The sequence below is a fragment of the Xiphophorus hellerii genome, chromosome 15 (genome assembly GCF_003331165.1).
Source record: "Xiphophorus hellerii strain 12219 chromosome 15, Xiphophorus_hellerii-4.1, whole genome shotgun sequence".
Taxonomy (NCBI): Eukaryota; Metazoa; Chordata; class Actinopteri; order Cyprinodontiformes; family Poeciliidae; genus Xiphophorus; species Xiphophorus hellerii.
The window spans coordinates 6,328,688-6,348,699 of NC_045686.1; the positions used below are offsets into that span (position 1 = coordinate 6,328,688).

Genomic DNA, 20,012 nt, shown 5'->3' on the forward strand with positions numbered 1-20,012 from the left:
CATTTCTGTTCTTGAACAATATATATTTGATTGACAATATCTTATATTCTTGCAGATTAAAAACCTGTTGTAGGGAGAAATTACATTTGTCAAAGTTGTCTAGACTCGTCTTTTTTATGTATTTGCACTCAGGTGCGATACTTACCTTGACATCTGATTCCTGAACATTTAAGGAGCAAACCCTACGATTTCTCTTTTGAACATAAAATGCAGTTGAAAACAGATAATTTACAGTGGAAAAAGAAAAACACACTTCATTGCTTTTTTGTTTTTAAACGAAATTTTTAGTTTGCCAAACACTAGAATGAAAGACATTTCATTTAAAACTTTTTAATCAATTAACTCAAATTCAGAAGCTTTTTGCACTAAGATTACTTTGCACAATTTGGGAAGGCTCTCTTTGTGATGTTATAGCTTTATAAGTTTGTGTAAGGTTAATTCACAATATATGAGTTAAACACTGGTAGACATGCAGATGCTCTGCTACATGACATTACTGGAAAGTGAAAAATCAGCCAAAATATCAGATGGAGAATTACAAGCCTCCACAAGTTTGGATCATTCTTGGGAACGGTTTCCAAATGCCTGAAGGTTTCACTTTTATTCAAACAAGTTTACACAACTTTAAACAGCATGATAAAATTCCCACTATCATATATTTCAGAATGTAGGTTGGTTCTGTGTCCTAAACATTAATGTGTTTGGGTGATGAATGTATCAACCTGAGCACAAAATCAAAATACATGTGAAGATATAGGTCAAAGCTGATAAGTTTCATTATTTACTGTGAAATGAATCCTGTGTTAGTAAGGGGCCGAAAGGTCATTCAACAAGAGGAATTCTTGGAAAAAAAAAATTCTGATAGCAAATTTGCTCAGGTACTAAGATCATAGATTTCGGAAACATGTCCTTTGATCTGATGAAACAAAAGTGTTTGATGATAATATCAGCTGTTGCGTAATCAGGAAAACAGGGAAGCTTGCAAACCTGTGAACGCCATCCAAACTGAAGAATAGGGACGGTACGTGACAGCATCAGTGTCACAGTTTTGCTCCTGAGGAGTTGATGCACTTCTCAAAATGGATGGCACTATGAGGAACAAACATTAAGATGAAATATTGAAGCAACATTTCAGGACATCAGCCAGGAAATGAAAACCTAGACACAAAGGAGTCTTCCCAGTGAGTCATGACCACACGTTCACCACCCAATCAATTACAAATTAACTTTATGATAAAAAAGGAAATGTACATAAGCTCTTGAAGATGTCTCATTTTTGTGGCTTGTAGCAAATATGAATAATTTAGATTATCCTAACTGACCTAAAACTGGATCTAATTTCAGACAAATAGGGGAAACAAAGTTGTCTCTTTTTTAATATTGTTTATAAACTTCTGGTTTCACATGTACATAAATAAATCCAATTAACATAAATACTTGGAGGACATTTTTATTTTATACTTTATTTTTCATAACCTTTTTATTTATTTATTTATTTTTTACATCTAAATCATGAAAAATACCCTTAAATGGGATTGATTGTGTAATTATTGGATGTCAGAATGAGATTTGACCTCCAGTTTTGTTTGCTGTGTTATGGTGACCTGGCTCTTAAACACACAGCACTTATTGATTTGGCTGCATCTTTAATTTGTTTATCCTTTTTTAAACCTTTCCACTGTTTCCACTGAGTACGGTGAGCCCACCTAAATGCCTGTGAGGCAGGCAGAGAGGAAGAGAAGGGGAATTAGTCGCTGTTGCGCAGCATATCCGAGGATGATTCATGTATAAGAGGTGAGTTATATCTCGTGGTAGTTTTGGCTTTTTCTGTGGTTTAAATGTTTAGTCTACATGCTCTGTGATTTAGTCAGCGACTGTGTGTTTGTTGGATAATAATTTGGCAGGAAATAGACTGGTGATACTCGCAGAGTGCTCGATATCAGCTAAATGAGGGGTGAATATTCAGACACACACACACCGCTTCTTTGGAGTTACATTCAATCTGGAATCCAGCTGTAAGAAATAAAGAGCTTTTCAGTCTAAGACAAAGGTAAATTAGAAATAGCTGTAGGGAGGAGAAAAATACAAGCAAGTTGTTTAGGAATCACTATTTTTATTTTTGTCATTCCTTTTTTTCCTCTCTCCCACTTGCTTTCCCTCACTCCCACACTTTGGTAGAGATCTATTAGAGTAAAAAAAAAAATACAGTGAAAAAATAAAGTGAGATTGGGAGGAGTCTTTCTAGCTGTATTTTTTTTTTTTTTTTTTTTTGCTGTTGTTCCTTTGGAGCTTGAGAGCAGAAGCTTCAAGCACACAGAGGAGAAGCAGTTATTGGTCCATCCAAGTTGTTTGACAGGACTTATTGGAAAAGACGAGACCCAGAGAGAGGGAGAGCAGCACTACGCTCTCCCACACAGCAAATGGGAGAGCAAGTCTAAATCATGTTGCTTATCACTGCTGCTGTGCTGTGATGTTGCTCAGGCAGAACCCAGTGCAGAGCAAGCAGGAGTTCGGACCAGCACTCAGACCCAGGATAAGCCCAGCCTCCTCAGAGCTGGAGACCCTCTCCTCGACACGTCTCCCACCCTCACCCCGTGCCCCCCTCAGTGACATGTACCCTGAAGAGAGCCGGGGCTCCGGAGGGGTAGCTGCTGTTGACTTCCTGGAAGGGACGTACGACTATGCCACCCCCACCCCTGCCCCAACACCTCTTTACAGTCACTCTACCACTGGCTACTTCTCTGCTCCTCTGGACGCCCAGGGACCACCGTCTGATGGCAGCCTTCACTCTCTGGGGAGTGGGCCGACCAGTCCTCTTGTGTTTGTGCCCACCAGCCCGAGGCTCAGCCCCTTTATGCATGCTCCAAGCCACCACTATCTGGAAACTGCTTCAACACCAGCTTATAGGTATGGGAATTAAAATGCTTCTGTGTGTCTTTAAAACAGTAAAATTGATGTATTTAAGTAAATATGTGGGTTTTTTTGTGACTTTTGCAGTGCTTTGATTTCTCAGATTATGCACAAGTTTGGAGAAAGCGCAGCTAATTTTCACATTTAGAAAATAGGCTGGTTGGTTTATTTTCAATTTTTATACACTTTGGTCCTGTTTTGCTACATATCTGCAATCACTGCTCATTGAAGTAAAAAAGAAAAAAAGAAATGGAACAAAGGATTTGCAACTTATGAGTAATGACATTGGCATTTTTAGTTGCGTCTTCTCCAAAATGCCATTTAAACAAACATAATTAGTTAACCACACAGCTTCTTAATCTGCTGCTTTCAGCCAAACACCACCGCTATCTCTATAGAAAGTATCAAGCGTTGTCCGGGGTTTCTAATTCCAGAGATTAGGGACGTTGTGAAGGACCTTGAGAGAGGAACAATATGTAAGAGCAACAGAAGTACACAAACACGTTTCCTGATTTAGGAGGAAAACAGAAGCCTGGTCTTAGCCTGTGTCAGTATTTAAGCCAGAGTTCAATTCAATCTTTTATTGATTTTTAGGGTTTAAATACAGAAAATAATTTTATCTTACATTCTTTATATATTTAATATATTTTACTCTTTGGCTAAGTGCTGATAAAATCTGTTATCTGTATAGTTTTATTAACGTCACAAATTGTCTTGACGAGAACACCAAATCACCAAATTGAAATTCACGGCCTGTTGCAGATCCAGTCATCAGCCGGCCTCCAGAGAGGACCAGTGTGACACCCGTGACGAGGCATGCAGTGTGGGAGAGCTGGGAGCTGGAGTCGGAGTTGGAGTTGGAGTCGGAGCCGGCGCCGCAGCCGCAGCCGGGGGGTTTGAGATGCCTAAAGAGACGCGTTTCTGTGCTGTGTGCAGCGACTATGCCTCCGGGTACCACTATGGGGTGTGGTCCTGTGAGGGCTGCAAGGCCTTCTTCAAGAGGAGCATTCAGGGTAGGGAGACAGACCGCCATGACATTATGAAGCTTAAATCATGTGTTTTATTACATTTGTCATTGAGAAAAGCAACATGAAAGAACACATCAGACCACAATAATGAATGTACTCTGATGTGCCTCTCTCGTCAGCCAGAGAAATGAAGTCATTTGCATAAATGAAAAATATTTCTTACAGAGAAAAACGATGAGGACTGAAATTGAGACTAAAACCCATTTCCTGGTTTTTCTCTTCACCTTTCTTCCACCTGTTGGGCCTTAAAGTCCTTTGAAAAAGTATTTACACCCCCAAAGATTGTTTTTCTTTTTTTGACCAGAGTAAATACCAAGCAATCTTAGTTCTATGTCACAATATGACTCCATTCCTGAATTAAACCATGAATTACCTTTACAACCACATTTTTTTGGTTTATTTCCTTCACCACAGACAAGCCTGATTACTGCCAGTCCATAAATAAATCCCTGAAATATAATCTTTGTGACAACACAAAGCAGACGAAAAGCAGCACACAATGATCTTGAGCTTAAGAAAAACAAATCAGCAACATTTGTCTGGAAAGAGTTACAAAGGCATTTAAAAGTATTTTGAACTCCAATTAGCCACGGTGAGAACTATTATCTACACACACACAACATGGAAGAGTGGTAAACTTTACCTCCAGTGGAAGACCTATCAAAATTACTCTAAGAGTACATCACTGACTCATCCAGGAACAATACTGCATCCATAGACTTGTAGATACTGATGGATCCATGAATCCTAACGTCCGGCCTTCAGCTTCTGACCTTAAGCTCATTCATACTTAAGGTATTCAGATGTCTGTAACAAAGACTGAACCAAAGTTGCTACACACCAAAGATTAACTGTCTGTTATTTAAAGGGTTTCTTGGCAATGGTTGCTGCCAAAAGTGGGGATAAATTAAGCTTAGGGGGCAATTACTCTTCACTATGTGGCAGGTTTGCTTGGATAGTAAACCTGCTAGCCTTTTTTCTCTTTCAGTGTATTAAGGAAAATAAATTATTACACATCAAATTATACACAATGGCTATTGTAATGGTAAAATAGTTTCTCTAAAATAGGTGTCCAAAGTTTGGTCTGGGGGCCATTTTTAGCCCTTTAGCTAGTTTTGATCCAGTACAGGTGGTTGATAACCTGGTCAAATCCAGCCCCTTGTTCTACACTTTGCTTCATACAAGGGGTCTGAATCCTCACCTGTTGAGAAATGATTGGTGGCTGGAGAACTGGACTCTGTTGAAGTTAGAAAAACTGGATCTGATTTACTGGAAGTTGTGCTTCTCTAACATTTAGCCCGCCCACCTCTTTCATGGAGCCAAGTGAAATATTATACTTTTGCCAAACTCTATGGGGAGTAGACCAATGGCAGCAATAAAGTGTATCAAACATTTGTCTTGCTCTGACTTTATTTGCTCAGTACTTGGAAGCGTGGCGAACACGGACTGAATGGCTTCGGTCACTTCCTCCGCTGCTGTTGTTAAAACTGCAGCGGAGTAGCAGCGGACGGAGGAGTTGTGAATGTTGATATCAATTTTGTACGCTGCTTTATAAAGCAGCGTACAAAATTGATATCAACATTCACAACTCCTCCTTCTGTTCGATGATTGGATGATAAATCCAGCTCAATGGGAGAAATCCCGGATGCAGCAATGAAGGGAGATGAGAATCGAGTGGAATTGCGTAGGAAGGCAATTTAAAGTTTAGGCTGTTGTTGCAGATGGAGACTTTTCTTTTTTAGTAAGAGCAAAATCTTTACTGTCAAATTGAAATCTTATTAAAATGGAGGATGTCAGGAGCACAAAGTATTTGTATTTTAATAATTATGTTTTTATCTTATGTACAGCTAGAGTTCTTAAAGGAAGAGTGGCCCACATCCCACTCTTTTCTATGTGAGCAAGCAGTTTTGATTTGATAATTTGTGCCCCAGTGTTTCCTTAATCTCTCCCTCTACTTCATAGAAACAGCTGCAATATTCATTAAAAATAAAGTGATAAAGGTTAAATTCTTAAATGAGTTCCAGCTTTATAGTATAACTAACTTTGAGGGATTCATTATACCAAGTAAATTACCTGCAAACATGTGTGCAAAGAGGCAACTAAAGTTTGGTTAATGTCCCTGCACAGATAAAGGTAAAGTTACATAAGATGAAGACATCTTACATACATTGAGCAGATTTTTTATTTCATTTTTTACCACTGCTGGAAAAGTGGTGAACTGCTTGAAAATAAAAAAGAAGCATTTTTTAATGAGCTATTGACCACATTTTTCCAGCCTCACAGTATCAATATCTCCATGTGCACAGACGAACTTCATCTGTTTGGTGGCTTAGTTAATGAGTTGAATCTGAAGCATATTGATGGAAAATCTTACAAAGAATGACAGGTCATACAGAAACCAATAGTCTCCATGGCAATGGCAAAGCCAAGATGCCTTGTTTTAATTTTCTTCATCTTAGATTAATTTAGGAAAGGGAATGGAGTGTTCCTGGCTGTTAAATAGCTCAATTTTGGATGGAAAATTAGACTTATAGTCTAAGAGTAATAGATTTTCTCCCATTTCAGGTCACAATGACTATATGTGCCCAGCGACCAATCAGTGTACTATCGACAGGAATAGGAGGAAGAGCTGCCAGGCTTGCCGACTCAGGAAGTGTTACGAAGTGGGTATGATGAAAGGAGGTGAGAAGATTCCTGTTCTTTTGTTCATTTTTCTTTAGTCATACAATTTTTATAGAGACTTATTTTTTGACAACTTAGATGTTAGCTACACATGTTTTTCCTCAGAAATTGAACATCAAATTTGATGGATCAATCCTTTGCTAATTAGAAGAGAGTGTTGTTAGACATAGATAAGCATGAACTTTTAACAAGACCTTGAGATTTCTCTGAAACGAGTACAACTGCTCATTAACGCACTCCAGCTTCTTATGTTTTCACATCAATCATTTAATCTAGACATTAGACGTGGTAACACCAGGAGATCTGATGGTTGATGTCCAGAAGTCTTCAGGAAGCATTTTATGCATCAAGCATGTTCTGTCATTAAGGTGTGCGAAAAGACCGTGGTCGCATTCTGCAGCGCGACAAACGACAGATGGGCGTCAGTGACAGAGAAAAAACTGGAAAAGGTCTGGAGCACAAAGCGACACACCATCATGATAAGAGGAGACGCAGCAGTGCCCTGGGAGGAGCGAGATCCTCAGTGACCAGCCTGCCATCTGACCAGGTGCTCATTGTTTTACTATAACTAATCTTTTAAATTTAAAAAAAAATTTTTTTACCTGATATTCATCAATGCTCACCTCTTGTGTTTCCAGGTTCTGCTTCTCCTTCAGGGTGCTGAGCCCCCGATTCTGTGCTCCCGTCAGAAGATGAACCGACCCTATACTGAGGTCACCATGATGACCCTGCTGACCAGTATGGCCGACAAGGAGCTAGTCCACATGATCGCTTGGGCAAAGAAGCTCCCAGGTTGGAAAGAAATTTCTAAATTTGTGCTCCTATATTATTTGTCTTGTATGTATTTGCTTCTGTTGGTCTACTTAAGGTTTTGTTAAATATTTCCTGGTAATGCTTACAAATATCAGCTATCGGACAACAATTTCAGATTTACTGGAGAAACTCTCAGAGATGAAAGGCATTTTTTAGGGTTCTTTTTAGATCGCAGAGCCTAAAGGTGAATAAATAATTTAGTATTGCATCCCTAAAATGGACCGGGTCAATAGCTAATGTTACTCCTGACAATGTATGTACTTATTTTTGAATGCAACAGGGGGTGTCTTTTTAATTCTGCAAAAACAAATATTAAATAATTAATTTAGTGTTACATCCCTAAAATGGCCCAGGTCTATAGCTAATACTCAGAGTCATTTATCTCAATATTGCTGATTATGTTTTTTAGTATTTTACACCTTTTAACATCATTTCACTTTTAATATCTTGTAAAGTCTTATGTTTTTCTGCAGTAATGGTTATTTTCAGTAATATGCATATTTAGCCTACTGTGAAAACAAAGCATGTGGCACATATAGCTCCAAAAATTCAAACTCAAGTCTTGAATTTGTGTCATTTGATATCAAATAAATTCCAAAACCATTGTTATGTTACCTTTTGATATACAGTCTAGTTGTAAATAGTTAAAATTGTTTGGGCTCTTTATTTCTTTATTATGCTCTCGGTTAATAGGCTTGTCAAATTTTAGTGTTCACCATGTGGTAGTTTGGGCTGAAAATATCTCTTATTTTGTTGCTTGGAAGCTTAGAGTGAGGGAGCCATTACTGTTAACACCTCTTGGTATTTAAGTGCTGGGTGCTTTTGTTCAAGCAATACATAGAATAAAATTAGGTTTGACAATCCTTTTGGTTGCCAAAAAGGATTTTCACATAATTACTAAAGATTATGAGAGCACCGTTCCAAACTAATGCCTCTAATCAAAGTTTAGATGCTTTAAAAATGTTTGGCAAGATGTTGAAGCTTGGCTTATAAAACTGCAGTGAGGCTTATATTTTAGTAAAACCTGGGTGCACAAATTTAGATTCAATGTAGATTTGACCTAATCCTTAAAACCACACTTACATTTGGATTAACATCTCGCAGCAAATTGCTTGTGACCTTTTTAGCCATCAAAGCCCTTCTGGCATCCTTTTGGGTGGATATTTGAGTGTTTGTTTGAGTTAATTTCACTTGGTTGATTTCCAGCCATGGACTTCACTTCAAAGCAAAATCAGCACATTTTTAAGAAAAGTTAAAGTAGAAAACTGTTCCAGATACTTAATGTTAGCTAGCTCTATGCATTTGAAAACAATGTTTGATGTGCACATGATTGTTGTCCTGGTAGACCACCCAACTGTGTGCTTTGGTGTGAAGTCCTCTTTCATTATTCCAAGCACCATTGGCTATGCAACAACCACACGGCATGATACTACCACTAGCATGCTGCACAGTACTTCTTGTCATAGTGGTCAAATTAGCTCAAGCTTTTTTGTTTGGTCATAAAACTTTTCCCCGTTATCTGTGATGGAAGCTGTTTATTTCAATGGTACTGTATGTACATTAATAATTACTTTGCAAAGCTACAGGTAAGCTCACATCTAGTGCATCATGACCTTACTTATGTGTCTAAAATATATTTTACAAAATTTCTACGTCTCGTAAACATTCATCATGATGCACTACTTGACAAACCTTGTGGTTCTGGGTTCTTACACGACGACAAACACACACAAATGCAGAGCCATTAAGGTGATGGTAATTACAGTAATCACCTTTGAGAGCATTGTTTGGTCAATCTGCCGGCACCCCATCGAGCCCATTTGCAGCTACGGTGTGTAGCTGCAAAACGCACGCTAACTCACATTCATCTGACAGGAAGAGTAAATTCTTATTTTGAGGCATTACGACCTCCTGCGTCACTAAAAGCCCAAAGACACACAGCTTTAATTGAAAGGAGTCCCAAACAGGGTGCAGAGGGGGGCAATTAGAAAAGACTGGCTGTAATTACGTGTTAATTTAGACAGCTGAGAGCCAGCGATAAGCTTTCCCTTGAGTGGATTCATTTAGATTAGCATCCACTGCTCAAAAACAAGATCACGTTTGATTTTTATAGTTGGCAAGATGACGAGGGACAAAAAACATTATTATTACACAACAGGACACTCAAGTGCATCCCTTCAAATTATGTATAATGATTTCACTACTTCAATTAGTCATAAATTACTTGAAATTTGAATCAGAAATGTACATGTATTTTTAATAAAACATTCTGTCTTACTGTCTGACATTGAATAAACTTCTCCTTTTTCCATCTGTTTTACCAAAATATTTATGTTTTGTAAATGTCAGAATAATAAAAGCATTCAAATGATGATGTAAGCTTCTGACAGGCTACTTCACAACATTTGGTTTTTTGCGAGGAGTACACCTGAGGATTTTCCACATTCATAGATTTCTCTCTATGTTTCATTGAATTACATTTTAAGCTATATGACTTGGACCGAACGTCAAACTTCAACAAGCTTTTCACAATAGTTTACATGAATTTTCAACCCCTTTGAGCCCAAACTTTTACTTTCTGGCTGATACCTTTAAATATTGCTTGAACATTTACACATACTGATAATAATCTTTCTTCGTGATGCCATATATTTAATGTAATCCAAACAGAAAATGATGCTGCCACTGCTTTTACCTCACAATTAGGACAGTGTTTTCTGGTTTGCAGACTTCCTTCTTTTTTCCTATCAATGTAATTGTGATCATTGTGACCAAAAACTTCTGCTTTAACCAACCACAGAACATGTCTACAAAGATGACTTATAGAGGCCCACTATTCTTTTGCCGATAATATATTTTTCCACAATGCCACGTGTTTGAGTTGTAAACTTAGAATGTGTGTCTCAATTTAACTAAAATGTTGTGAATTAACTGTGGCTAGGGCTTTAACAAGTTAATTTTGATTAATTAATTACATAGATTTTAATTGCATTTTTCTTTTTTAAACTGAAAAGTCCCAAGCCCGAACCATTGTGTTGTGTTTCTGATATGCCCGTAAATATGACGGACAGCCGTTTGTCTTGGCCCAGCGCAATGGGGATTAAGTTTTGCTTCAAAAATGATCTGATGAGACTGGAAAAGACAATTATTGTGTACAAGTTGGGCTAAAAGTAGTTACCCTATCACCGAATCTGTTGAAACAAGCACAGATGTCCCCAATGCTGATATCAGCATCCTTTTTAAAGAAAGTGATCAGAGGCTCCAGAAAAACTTAAAACCGAATGTGTATAAAAGCACTTTGTATAAATCTGAAGGTTGAATGACCTAAATAATAGATTAACATACTGTTGGTGAGCTCACATGTATAGTTATTCAATAATTCAGCAGCAAAAATAAGTTTTGAGTTATTAGAGTTGCTTATTTTGTCAACATATGGGTTTTGATGAAAATGTGGCCCTGCCATAAAGATTAAACATTTTAATCATCCATCACCACGATTAACCAATCAGGAGTTTACAAAGTTCTGACATCATCATCTTAGCTTTCCCAATTTGCTAAAAGGAATAATCTTAGTCTTAGTGTTTTATAATGACATTGTAATTTGTTGAGATGCACATTTAGGTGAAGGTAATGATATTTTTGTCTTCCTTTAAAAACAAAATGGCCGACGTGGTGCATTTCCTGTTTTCAGGTTTCCTGCAGCTCTCCCTCCACGATCAGGTTCTACTGCTGGAAAGTTCATGGCTGGAGGTGCTGATGATCGGACTCATTTGGAGGTCAATCCACTGCCCTGGAAAACTCATCTTTGCACAAGACCTAATACTGGACAGGTAGAGAAGATTATTACCAACTTTAGATTAACAGGTGTGCCAACGGATTGGCTGTTTATCTTTTTATTTTTTTTTAGCCCTGCCCCTCCTCCACATTTCTTTCCATTTTCATCTCGGACACATTTTAAGAGTGATACATCAGCATTGTAGATTTTCCATTTCACACCTTGCCAGCTTTTGTGCCATCCCAACACATCTGTCACAGAGTGGAAGACTAATCACCTGCTCCCTGTGGAGAGGAGAGCAGCCTCTCCCTAACCTAAAATAACCCTCCTAATCATCACGGGGCTGAGCTGGAAACCACGACTCCAGTTTTAATCAAAGTCTTCAATGCAAAGAATGATGGAAACTGAACAGTGGAGAGAGGGAAGGGAAGAGAAGAAAAGAAGCAAAGCAGGGAGATCTCAACGAGGGACAGAGATGAGTAGAAAATAGAGATGCAGGGAGACATAAGGGTGTTTTCTGCTTTGCAGGCACAGCTTGTTCTCTCCATTTCCCCACATGTTCAGAGTAAACAGGCTGGTCAGACCACAGTATCTACCTTTGGGAGGAGGAGAGAAAGTGCAGAGTGAGACGAGCAGCAGAGAGAGCTTTTACCCTCTGATGGCTCCATCTGATTCAAAAGCGTATTATGGAGTATTATCTCTAAAACCCGGTCCCTGAATGAGTGCCCTCGCCAATTGGACATGATGACTAAAATGCTGTGGGGTCAGGGCTGACACATTCCCCTGCCCTTGTGCCATCCAAGTTTATCTCGCACTGAAGCAACTGGATATTATCCATCTTTCCCCTCACTTTTCTGCCATACTGGTAAATGGAGCAGTGCAGTGATTCAGTACATTAGTTCTTAATCTTTGGATAGTTTCATAGCAGTAAAGTGCCTCAGATTTTCTTTTTCTCTCTTTTGACGGAGCTCCACAGACCAGAACTTAGGCTCTGTTTCTGTTATGTCTTCAGCGGCTTTTATGTTTTACCAAACTGTATTTGTAAATTCTGCTCCCCAGGAATGAAGGCGACTGTGTTGAAGGCATGGCGGAGATCTTCGACATGCTGCTGGCCACCTCTTCCCGCTTCCGCATGCTCAAACTCAAACCGGAGGAATTTGTTTGCCTCAAAGCGATCATCCTGCTCAACTCTGGTAAGACAAAGTGTTTAACGTGAAGGTGGACATGAGGACATGAGGATTGAGTTTATACTCAGTATTGGAAAGTTTGGAAGACAATTTAAATCCACAATTTAATCCTTTGTCCTCTATCTAAAGGTGACATCCGTCCGTCCGTCTGTCCATCCATCATCAGATTGTCTATTTTTACTTCAGAAACTAAAGGATGTGACCTTTATCCATCTAAAAGTGGAGAAATGTTGAACGTTGACATGTAAACATTTAGAAATCCACAGCATTTACACACACTTTTAAGAAGGTGACGAAATTGCGTGAACATTTCTGGGAGTGTATATCAGAGACATGTCACCAGTTTAAAAAAAAAAACAACAAGCTTCCAGGTTTCACAGTTTTGTTTGCATGCACATCGTGTCACAAGTTCTCATTTCTGCTGCAGAGAGCAAACATTAAGCAGTGTCAAACTACACCCACAGAGGTGTAGCTCTGAGAGCAACAAATTAGGCGAACAGAGTGTTCTGAAAAGGCCAGTATTGTCAATATGCGTGATAGCTGTTGCCTTGACTACATGAAGCACCACAGGGGTGGGGTATTTGTTGAGATATTCTGTATAAGAAGCAGAGAAGTCGGAAATACCTGGGGCATGAGACGGAGAGCTCAGCTGCTGGTTCATGATGAACTTTTGTATGGTTTTTGATTAAAATGCTTCAGTCTAAATTAGTCTTTCCATTTATATCTGTGACTCACCTTTATTACCTCCTAGTCAAAGCAAACTGCAGTTGGGATTTTTGCTTTAAAACAAGTCTGAATGAAGTTAAATTAGTCTTGCAGATCGTTAATTTGGAATGTCTCTCCGTTTGCCTGAAATATTAGCCGAGCTGCAGTAATCCGATTCTCTTCCATCAGGTGCGTTTTCTTTCTGCACTGGAACAATGGAGCCCCTCCACGACAGCGCGGCCGTCCAGAATATCCTGGACACCATCACGGATGCACTCATACATCACATCAGCCAATCAGGATACTCGGCTCAGCAGCAGGCGAGACGGCAGGCCCAGCTGCTCCTGCTGCTCTCCCACATCAGACACATGAGGTACAACCAAACAAGAAGGGACCCAGGAGCGCTGCTGGATTCACATTAGTTTGATTAAGGCTTTATTCTTCTTCACATTTGACATTATTTAATTTTACAGAGAACGGCTTCAAAAGAGTGAAAATCGTCACCTTCCTAAAATAATGGCCCAAGTCATTTTTTGCCAAAATTATTTTGTTTTCTTTCTTTCTTTTTTTGCCAGAATCACTTTTCGCTAAAAATAACATAGGCCATTATTTTAGGAAGGTGACAAAATATAAAAATGTGACTTTAGAAAGAAGGTTTTTAGCTGTAAAGATATCACAGTGCAAATACTGTAGATACGAGCAGAAGACCAGAGGAGTGATGTTTCTTAAATTATTCTGAGGATTAATTTAAAGGGGGAAAGATTAAAGGTATGTAAAATCAACTTTTTGGAGTTTTACATACAGTTATAATGGGACTCCCTCATCAGAAACATACCTGGAGTGTTGCTTTGATTCTTCCATGGATGTTGGAGAAATGTACACAGCTCCACCAGACTAGCAGCAACAGCAACTAGCAAACACTTGGAATTCCTGCGCATTTGCTGATCTGATCATACCAACTACTTCTCAGTCCAACACTCCTCAGAATTTTGTTAAAGGCATAAAGAAGAAACGTGACGATGTGCTGAAGTTAGGGGTAAAATTTCAATTCCCATGGTTTTGGTGTTATAACTTTTGATACATCTGAATGTTACAATACTTAATGCTGTAACTTCTTAGAAAGTTTCCGATACAAAAGCGAACAATCTTCTTCTTCCCAACCTTAGATTCCAGTTTTGTTTGAAAGTCAGATTTATCTCTTGCCTCTTTTGCACTTTTGTTTTACACAAACCATAAAAACACCAGTTTATGTAAAGATGAGCCGTATAATTTGCATTAATTACAAAGTCGATCTGCTGTAATGAGCTGAGGTGAAGCAGCGTTTTGTTTCATGCTGAGTGCTAACCTTTCCTCACCATTTACAGAATTGAGCTGCTGAAAGCTTGAACCTCCAGTCACAACAAATCACAAATATGTTAAAACAATACTGATATTTGGTAAAAATTTGTATTTTATAATATCTGTAAATGAAAAATTATGCATTTGAGAAAAAATGTGAAAACCTTGTTTATAAGAAATCTCTAAATGGTGCATTTCAGTATCAATACCATCTACCATGAATAACCTCGCATCTTTACTATTTGACAAATTAAACGACAAGACAAAAAACATACTGTTCCAATTTGTAGCTGTGGGATTTTAGAGTGAAATAAAATGCTTTTAATATTTATTTGCAATATGAGCATCAAAGACTATAAACAAATGCAAATTAGGGGGCATTTTATAACAGAAACTAATGTTTTTGGACTCAACAGGATGCATTATTATCTAAAGCGTCACCTTATTTACTGATTAAAGTCACTTTAACCATCATTTCTCCTTTTTGTTTACGCCTGTGCAGCAACAAAGGCATGGAGCACCTCTACAGCATGAAATGCAAGAACAAAGTGCCTCTGTACGATCTGCTGCTGGAGATGCTCGATGCCCACCGCCACCACCCGGTCAAACCGTCTCAGCCTTCATCTCCAGATGACAAAGCTCCTCCCTCCACCAGTGGTGTGTGTTTGGGCGGCTCCTCTCCAGCCGGTTCCGTTTCCGGACCTCGAGATGGCAGCGAGACCCTAATCAGAACCCCCTCGGCTCCCAGCGTCCTGCAGTACGGAGGCTCCCGCTCCGACTGCACCCAGGTCCTGTGAGTTGGGGGGCGATAGTCAATTTTGTGAATGACACATGCAGTTTTGGAAATGACAGCTGAAGGTTACATTGCCATTGATTTGATCAGAAAGTAATTTATAAATAAGAATGTAATTTTATAGCCAAATGGGGAGAAGTTTCACCTTCTTGGCACAATCTGAGCCTCAGTTCCTTTTATTTGCTGAGTTTCATCTTTTTTGCTTTGCTTTTAATTTCCAACAGCAGATACGTCGTCATACTTTGACACGCAGTGATTTGAAAGGATGAGCAGCTAATTTTTGTGTATTCTTTATCTTGACCAAAGTGCACTTCTTCTGACTGAAGGACTAATGGGCATTATTTTTACTTTTGCATATAGGAGGTAATTACCCAGCAATTACTGGTGAAACTGAAACGCCACATATTGCAACCGTGCACAAAATTTTAATCAATTTAGTTTTGAAATGAGCTTGTAGGTCAAATGCCTAAAAGGAATCAAATCAGTTCAGCCCACACTGATTACAGATTAAAAGAAAGATTACTTATATGCTAAGTAACTGTTATCCACTGCTGTCTGTGTACAGGAGGGGTTTTCTATGCTTACCTGCAGCAATTTTCTCTGAATTTATGCTAAATGTTGATGTGAGCTTGTGTCCTGGCATGTGTTTTCAACACTGAGACTTTAACAGAGGGATAGGCAGGGCAGAGTGATCTTCAGTTCAATGTTTCATCCACAATCTGATGCTTACGTAATTCATTGCAGGCACTTTGGCTGGATTTACTCATCTACTAATCTAAGTATAATAACTAATTTTTAAATGGTAAATTTCTGACTTCTGAATTTTAAATTTTGTTGATTTTTTTTCAGTACTTTAAAGAAAGTTTGCAAATGATCTTTTCCTGTCACACTAGGCAAATATTTTAGCGGGTCTGGTTACCTTGGAGCATCAGATGCAGATTTATGCTCCAAAAGTTGGAAAATGAGATATTCCTTCTGTTGGACAATTATATAAATCATAATGAAAACAAAAGTAATTTGCAGTAGTGTTTTCTCTCCTATTGCTTCAGAGCTTCAAAACAAAGACCAGATATTATTATTACACTATAAAAGCTTTAGTCTCCCGTTTCCGTTTGGAGATTTAATTGTGCTATGCTAACAGAACACTGTTGATCTTAATCCAGCACTAGCCTGGAGATCAAGTTGTTTAGCTGGACTAATTACTGACTTTAGATCAGATTTAGCAGTTTGTAAAGGGATCCTTAAGTTTCATAAAAAGCAGAGTAATGTCCTGGAAGTTGCAACCTTTTCTTTTTTTAAAACAAGACATTTTGTATCCCTGAAGGACACATGGAGTGTTATCCACAGCAGCCACCATCAAGACCTTAAGAGTTCAGACACACAAGCTGCTCCTGTTTTTATGATTTTCTATATTTCGTATTATGAAGAAAAACTTTCTGACATTTATGAATTTCAGGAAAGCAATTGACAGGCAGCTCAGCATAAATGTGTGGGAAATGTTCGAAAAGGGTTAGAAGAAGAGTGAATTTGGCCACTTGAGCTGAATTAAAGGGTAAATCCAGCCAAACCGGATGTCATTTATCATGTGTTTACTGTGCGTGTAAATAAAGGCTGATGTTGGGAAACTTTTGCTCACTTTTTTTTTTTTTTTTTAAATATATGCAACAAATCAGGTCCAGGAAACCACAAAAGTAAATACTTCATGTTTTATTTGCAAAAAAGAGTAATCTTCCTGAATTAGCAAACTGTACATACATAAATAACCATTTTCTTATTTTATTTTGTTTTTCTTTACAGAATTAGTTTAAACAACGCAGTGTTTCTCGGATAATTAGACGGTTATTACAAAGCACGCTTTTATCATACCACAGCCATCTACTAAAACACTACCAGTGATTGTTTGGCTTTCTTAAACGCAGGAAACCTTCAAGTGCATGCTCAAACAAAAACATTTTAAAAAACTGCCTTTGTTTAAAGGCATTTCAAACAATTTACAAAGTAAGTGATTCATTTTTTTTAAATTAAGAAAGCAAATCTGTAATTTTTTATCAGCTTTCATAATTAAGAAAACGGATGCGAGCCTTAGCTTTACTGGAGGGCTTCAGTGCAGTACAATTTTTACAGTGCTTTAAAAAAGTCTTTACTTTTTCATGTTAAACCTTCATTTTCAGAGTCAGGCAGGTTATTTTTAAAGAAAAATACTACGCTACACCCCAGTCTTCAGAGGGGTTTCTGTGCTGTTTCAGTCAGTTTTGTCATTTTTTTTCCTTTCATGTCTGTGAAGATTTTCGAACATAACATTTTGGAATGAAACTTTTCACACCAAGAGACTGAATGATTGCTACTCAAACTGGAAGGCTACTCTACAATTTACAGGTACTGATATCCCACACTCGAGGCTTTAGCTTAATCAGCTACCGGCTGATTGGACACTAAATAAATACTAGCAGCACTGGGTATCATGGACAAAAAGCACGGCTGACTTTGGCTCCCAACATAGATTATATAAATAGTGCTTTGTTTGTTTAAATGATTTCACACGTTTCTTTAAAAAAGATATACACATTTAAGTAAAAACAAAGAAATATTTGGACTAAAGAAGAGCATTGTCCAGATGAAGGTCCGCTTCTTTAAAGGGGTGAGGGAGTGTGCAACGTCAATGAGAGAAATACTTCATAATGCAGGTTGAAGAGTTTGCTGCTTGAGGGCACAAAGTGAAGAGGAAAACATTCAGAGGAGTCCTTGGCAAAGAAGTAGGTAGATGCAATGTGCTGCTCCTCATATGGGTGGAGGCCCGTTGGTGTAGCGCAGCATCGGATGGAAGGAGCGGGCGAAGTTGTTGGCATGGTGGCAGCTGTAGTCCTCCTCCGTCATGGGAACGAGACAGGCCAGGCCGATGAGGAGCAGCAGGAGCAGCTGGACGGGGAGCGCGGCCCTGAAGACCCGCAGCAGGAAGGACTGGTAGTTTGAGGAGGAGGAGGACTGAGAAGGGACGCCGTCTGTAAGGTCAGAACGGGAGGAAACGCAGCCAGCGGCGCCTGGCGATCTGCTCCGGCTGCAGGAAGACCCAAACAAAAGTGAGACGTGATTTTCTCCTAAAGTTAAATAATTTTAGCTCAAAATCTTCACTCTGAAAACGGATGGGAGAATCAAAAATAGCCACAAACGTTTCCTAAATACATACACATCCACAGTCACTTCCAAAACTATTCATACCACCCGACATTTTTGCGTTAGTGTGGTTTATTGGAACTGAATGAACAAATGGTGTAGATTTTCCCCAGATCATGTTGGAGAGACAGGAAACGCGTGGAAGAAGAATGTTTTCTGATCAGATGATACCAAAATCAAAACTTAATAGCTTATGTTAAAAAAAAACTAGGTGGTGGTGGCACCATCATGCTGTGATAATGCTTTTCTTCAATGGGAAAAAGTTAATTTATCCATATTAGGATGACAAGATTAAATTACACATTAGTAAAGAGATTTTTTTTTTTTTTTTAATTGGTGGCATGGGACTTTATTAGGAATGTCAAAGTAAAGCGGAGAATAGAGAACTCCAATATTCTCCAAAAACTTACAATTTTATTTAGAAAAGATTTTATACGCACTTCTTTTCGTTTATCACAACAAATCCCAATAAAATCCCATAAGTTTGTGATCAAAAGTAGGTAAAATGTGAAACATTCAAGTGGTATTAATAATTTTCTTGAAGCAACTTCATACAACAGACACCACCACAACAGAGAGAGCGCTTAGAGATAGTGGGCTCTTCGTCTCTGGGGGGGGTGTGGGAGGGGACGGGTAATCTTTGGCTTTAGAGCCGACTATGTGAGAGTTCAATGCCACATATCATTCCAAACAGAAAAAAAAGGAGTAATGCCAAAAACCTCTCTGGAGATTTCCACAGTTGGAGCCAAGTTTCAAGGGGAGGAACATTATGTTCTCCCAGGCACTCATCCTCACAGAGCCTGAATGAGGGTCAAACACTCACATCCCTCCAGCCGCCTCCCGTGCAGCCAATTTCATTTCGGCTTCCTCCTTACAACACTGCAGCTGTAAGGAGGCATGTGCGCATTTATATTTTCAGGCCACACATCCTGTTCCAAATAATTAGAGGCTGCGAAACATTTGTGTGTAACATATACATGAATAGGTGGGAATAGTAGAAAACATTACAGCATTTAAGGTAAGACCAGCTTAAGGCTGAGTCAGTGCCTTGCAAAGTTATTCATACTCAAACTTTTTTCCATGTTTTGTCATGCTTTACTACCACAAACGTCACTGTTTTTATTGAGTTTTGATGAGACAGATCAACACAGAATTATGCATAATTCTGACAATCTCAAAAATGAGTCCTAAGCATCTTTCTGTGCAGCTGCAAGTCTTGTCTACACCAGATTTGCACAGCTTGAGACTTGATTCTTTGTTTATTCATCTTTGTAAAATACTTCAACCTCAGTCACTCTATCTGCTCTATTTTGGGTTTTAGTCTGGATGTTGTAACACAATGAATCATTTGATCCAAATGATCAAATGATTTGACTGATAAAATATTGATACACACAACTGCTGTCTTGAAGTTCCATTTCTGAAGTTCTCTGGAGTCTAAAATGCCACAGAAATGGCTATAGCGGACCAGATTTGGCCTGCGAGCCTCGAGTTTGACACACATGATCAAAACTATTCTTCTAGTGGCTTTGTTCCAGGTTTGCCCTGAATTTAGTTTGATAATTTTCCCCAATTACTCTGTGTAGCTAAGCAAAACATCCCCACTGCAT

General features: G+C 38.7%; 2 protein-coding genes across 11 annotated transcripts in view; one reads left to right on the top strand and one right to left on the bottom strand.

Annotated features, from left to right (window-relative positions):
- The first annotated feature begins 1,501 nt into the window (after nt 1-1,501).
- esr1 (estrogen receptor 1) lies at nt 1,502-16,856 on the top strand. Its single transcript, XM_032585878.1, is given in 11 exon segments — nt 1,502-1,794; nt 2,482-2,907; nt 3,673-3,923; nt 6,504-6,620; nt 6,989-7,167; nt 7,259-7,412; nt 11,125-11,263; nt 12,268-12,401; nt 13,290-13,473; nt 14,941-15,205; nt 15,207-16,856. Coding segments are annotated over 11 exon segments (1,920 nt in total). The 5' UTR covers nt 1,502-1,783; the 3' UTR covers nt 15,267-16,856.
- Nucleotides 16,857-16,923: 67 nt separating this feature from the next.
- Nucleotides 16,924-20,012, bottom strand: part of syne1a (spectrin repeat containing, nuclear envelope 1a) — a 157,700-nt gene continuing 154,611 nt past the window's right edge. For 8 of the 10 annotated variants that reach the window (XM_032585847.1, XM_032585850.1, XM_032585848.1 and 5 more), the window contains one exon: nt 16,924-18,286. In XM_032585847.1, coding sequence (XP_032441738.1) covers nt 18,010-18,286 — 277 coding nt within the window. In that variant the 3' untranslated portion in view covers nt 16,924-18,009. The remainder of the gene's footprint in view (nt 18,287-20,012) is intronic. The other 2 variants (XM_032585849.1, XM_032585854.1) reach the window with 2 other exon arrangements.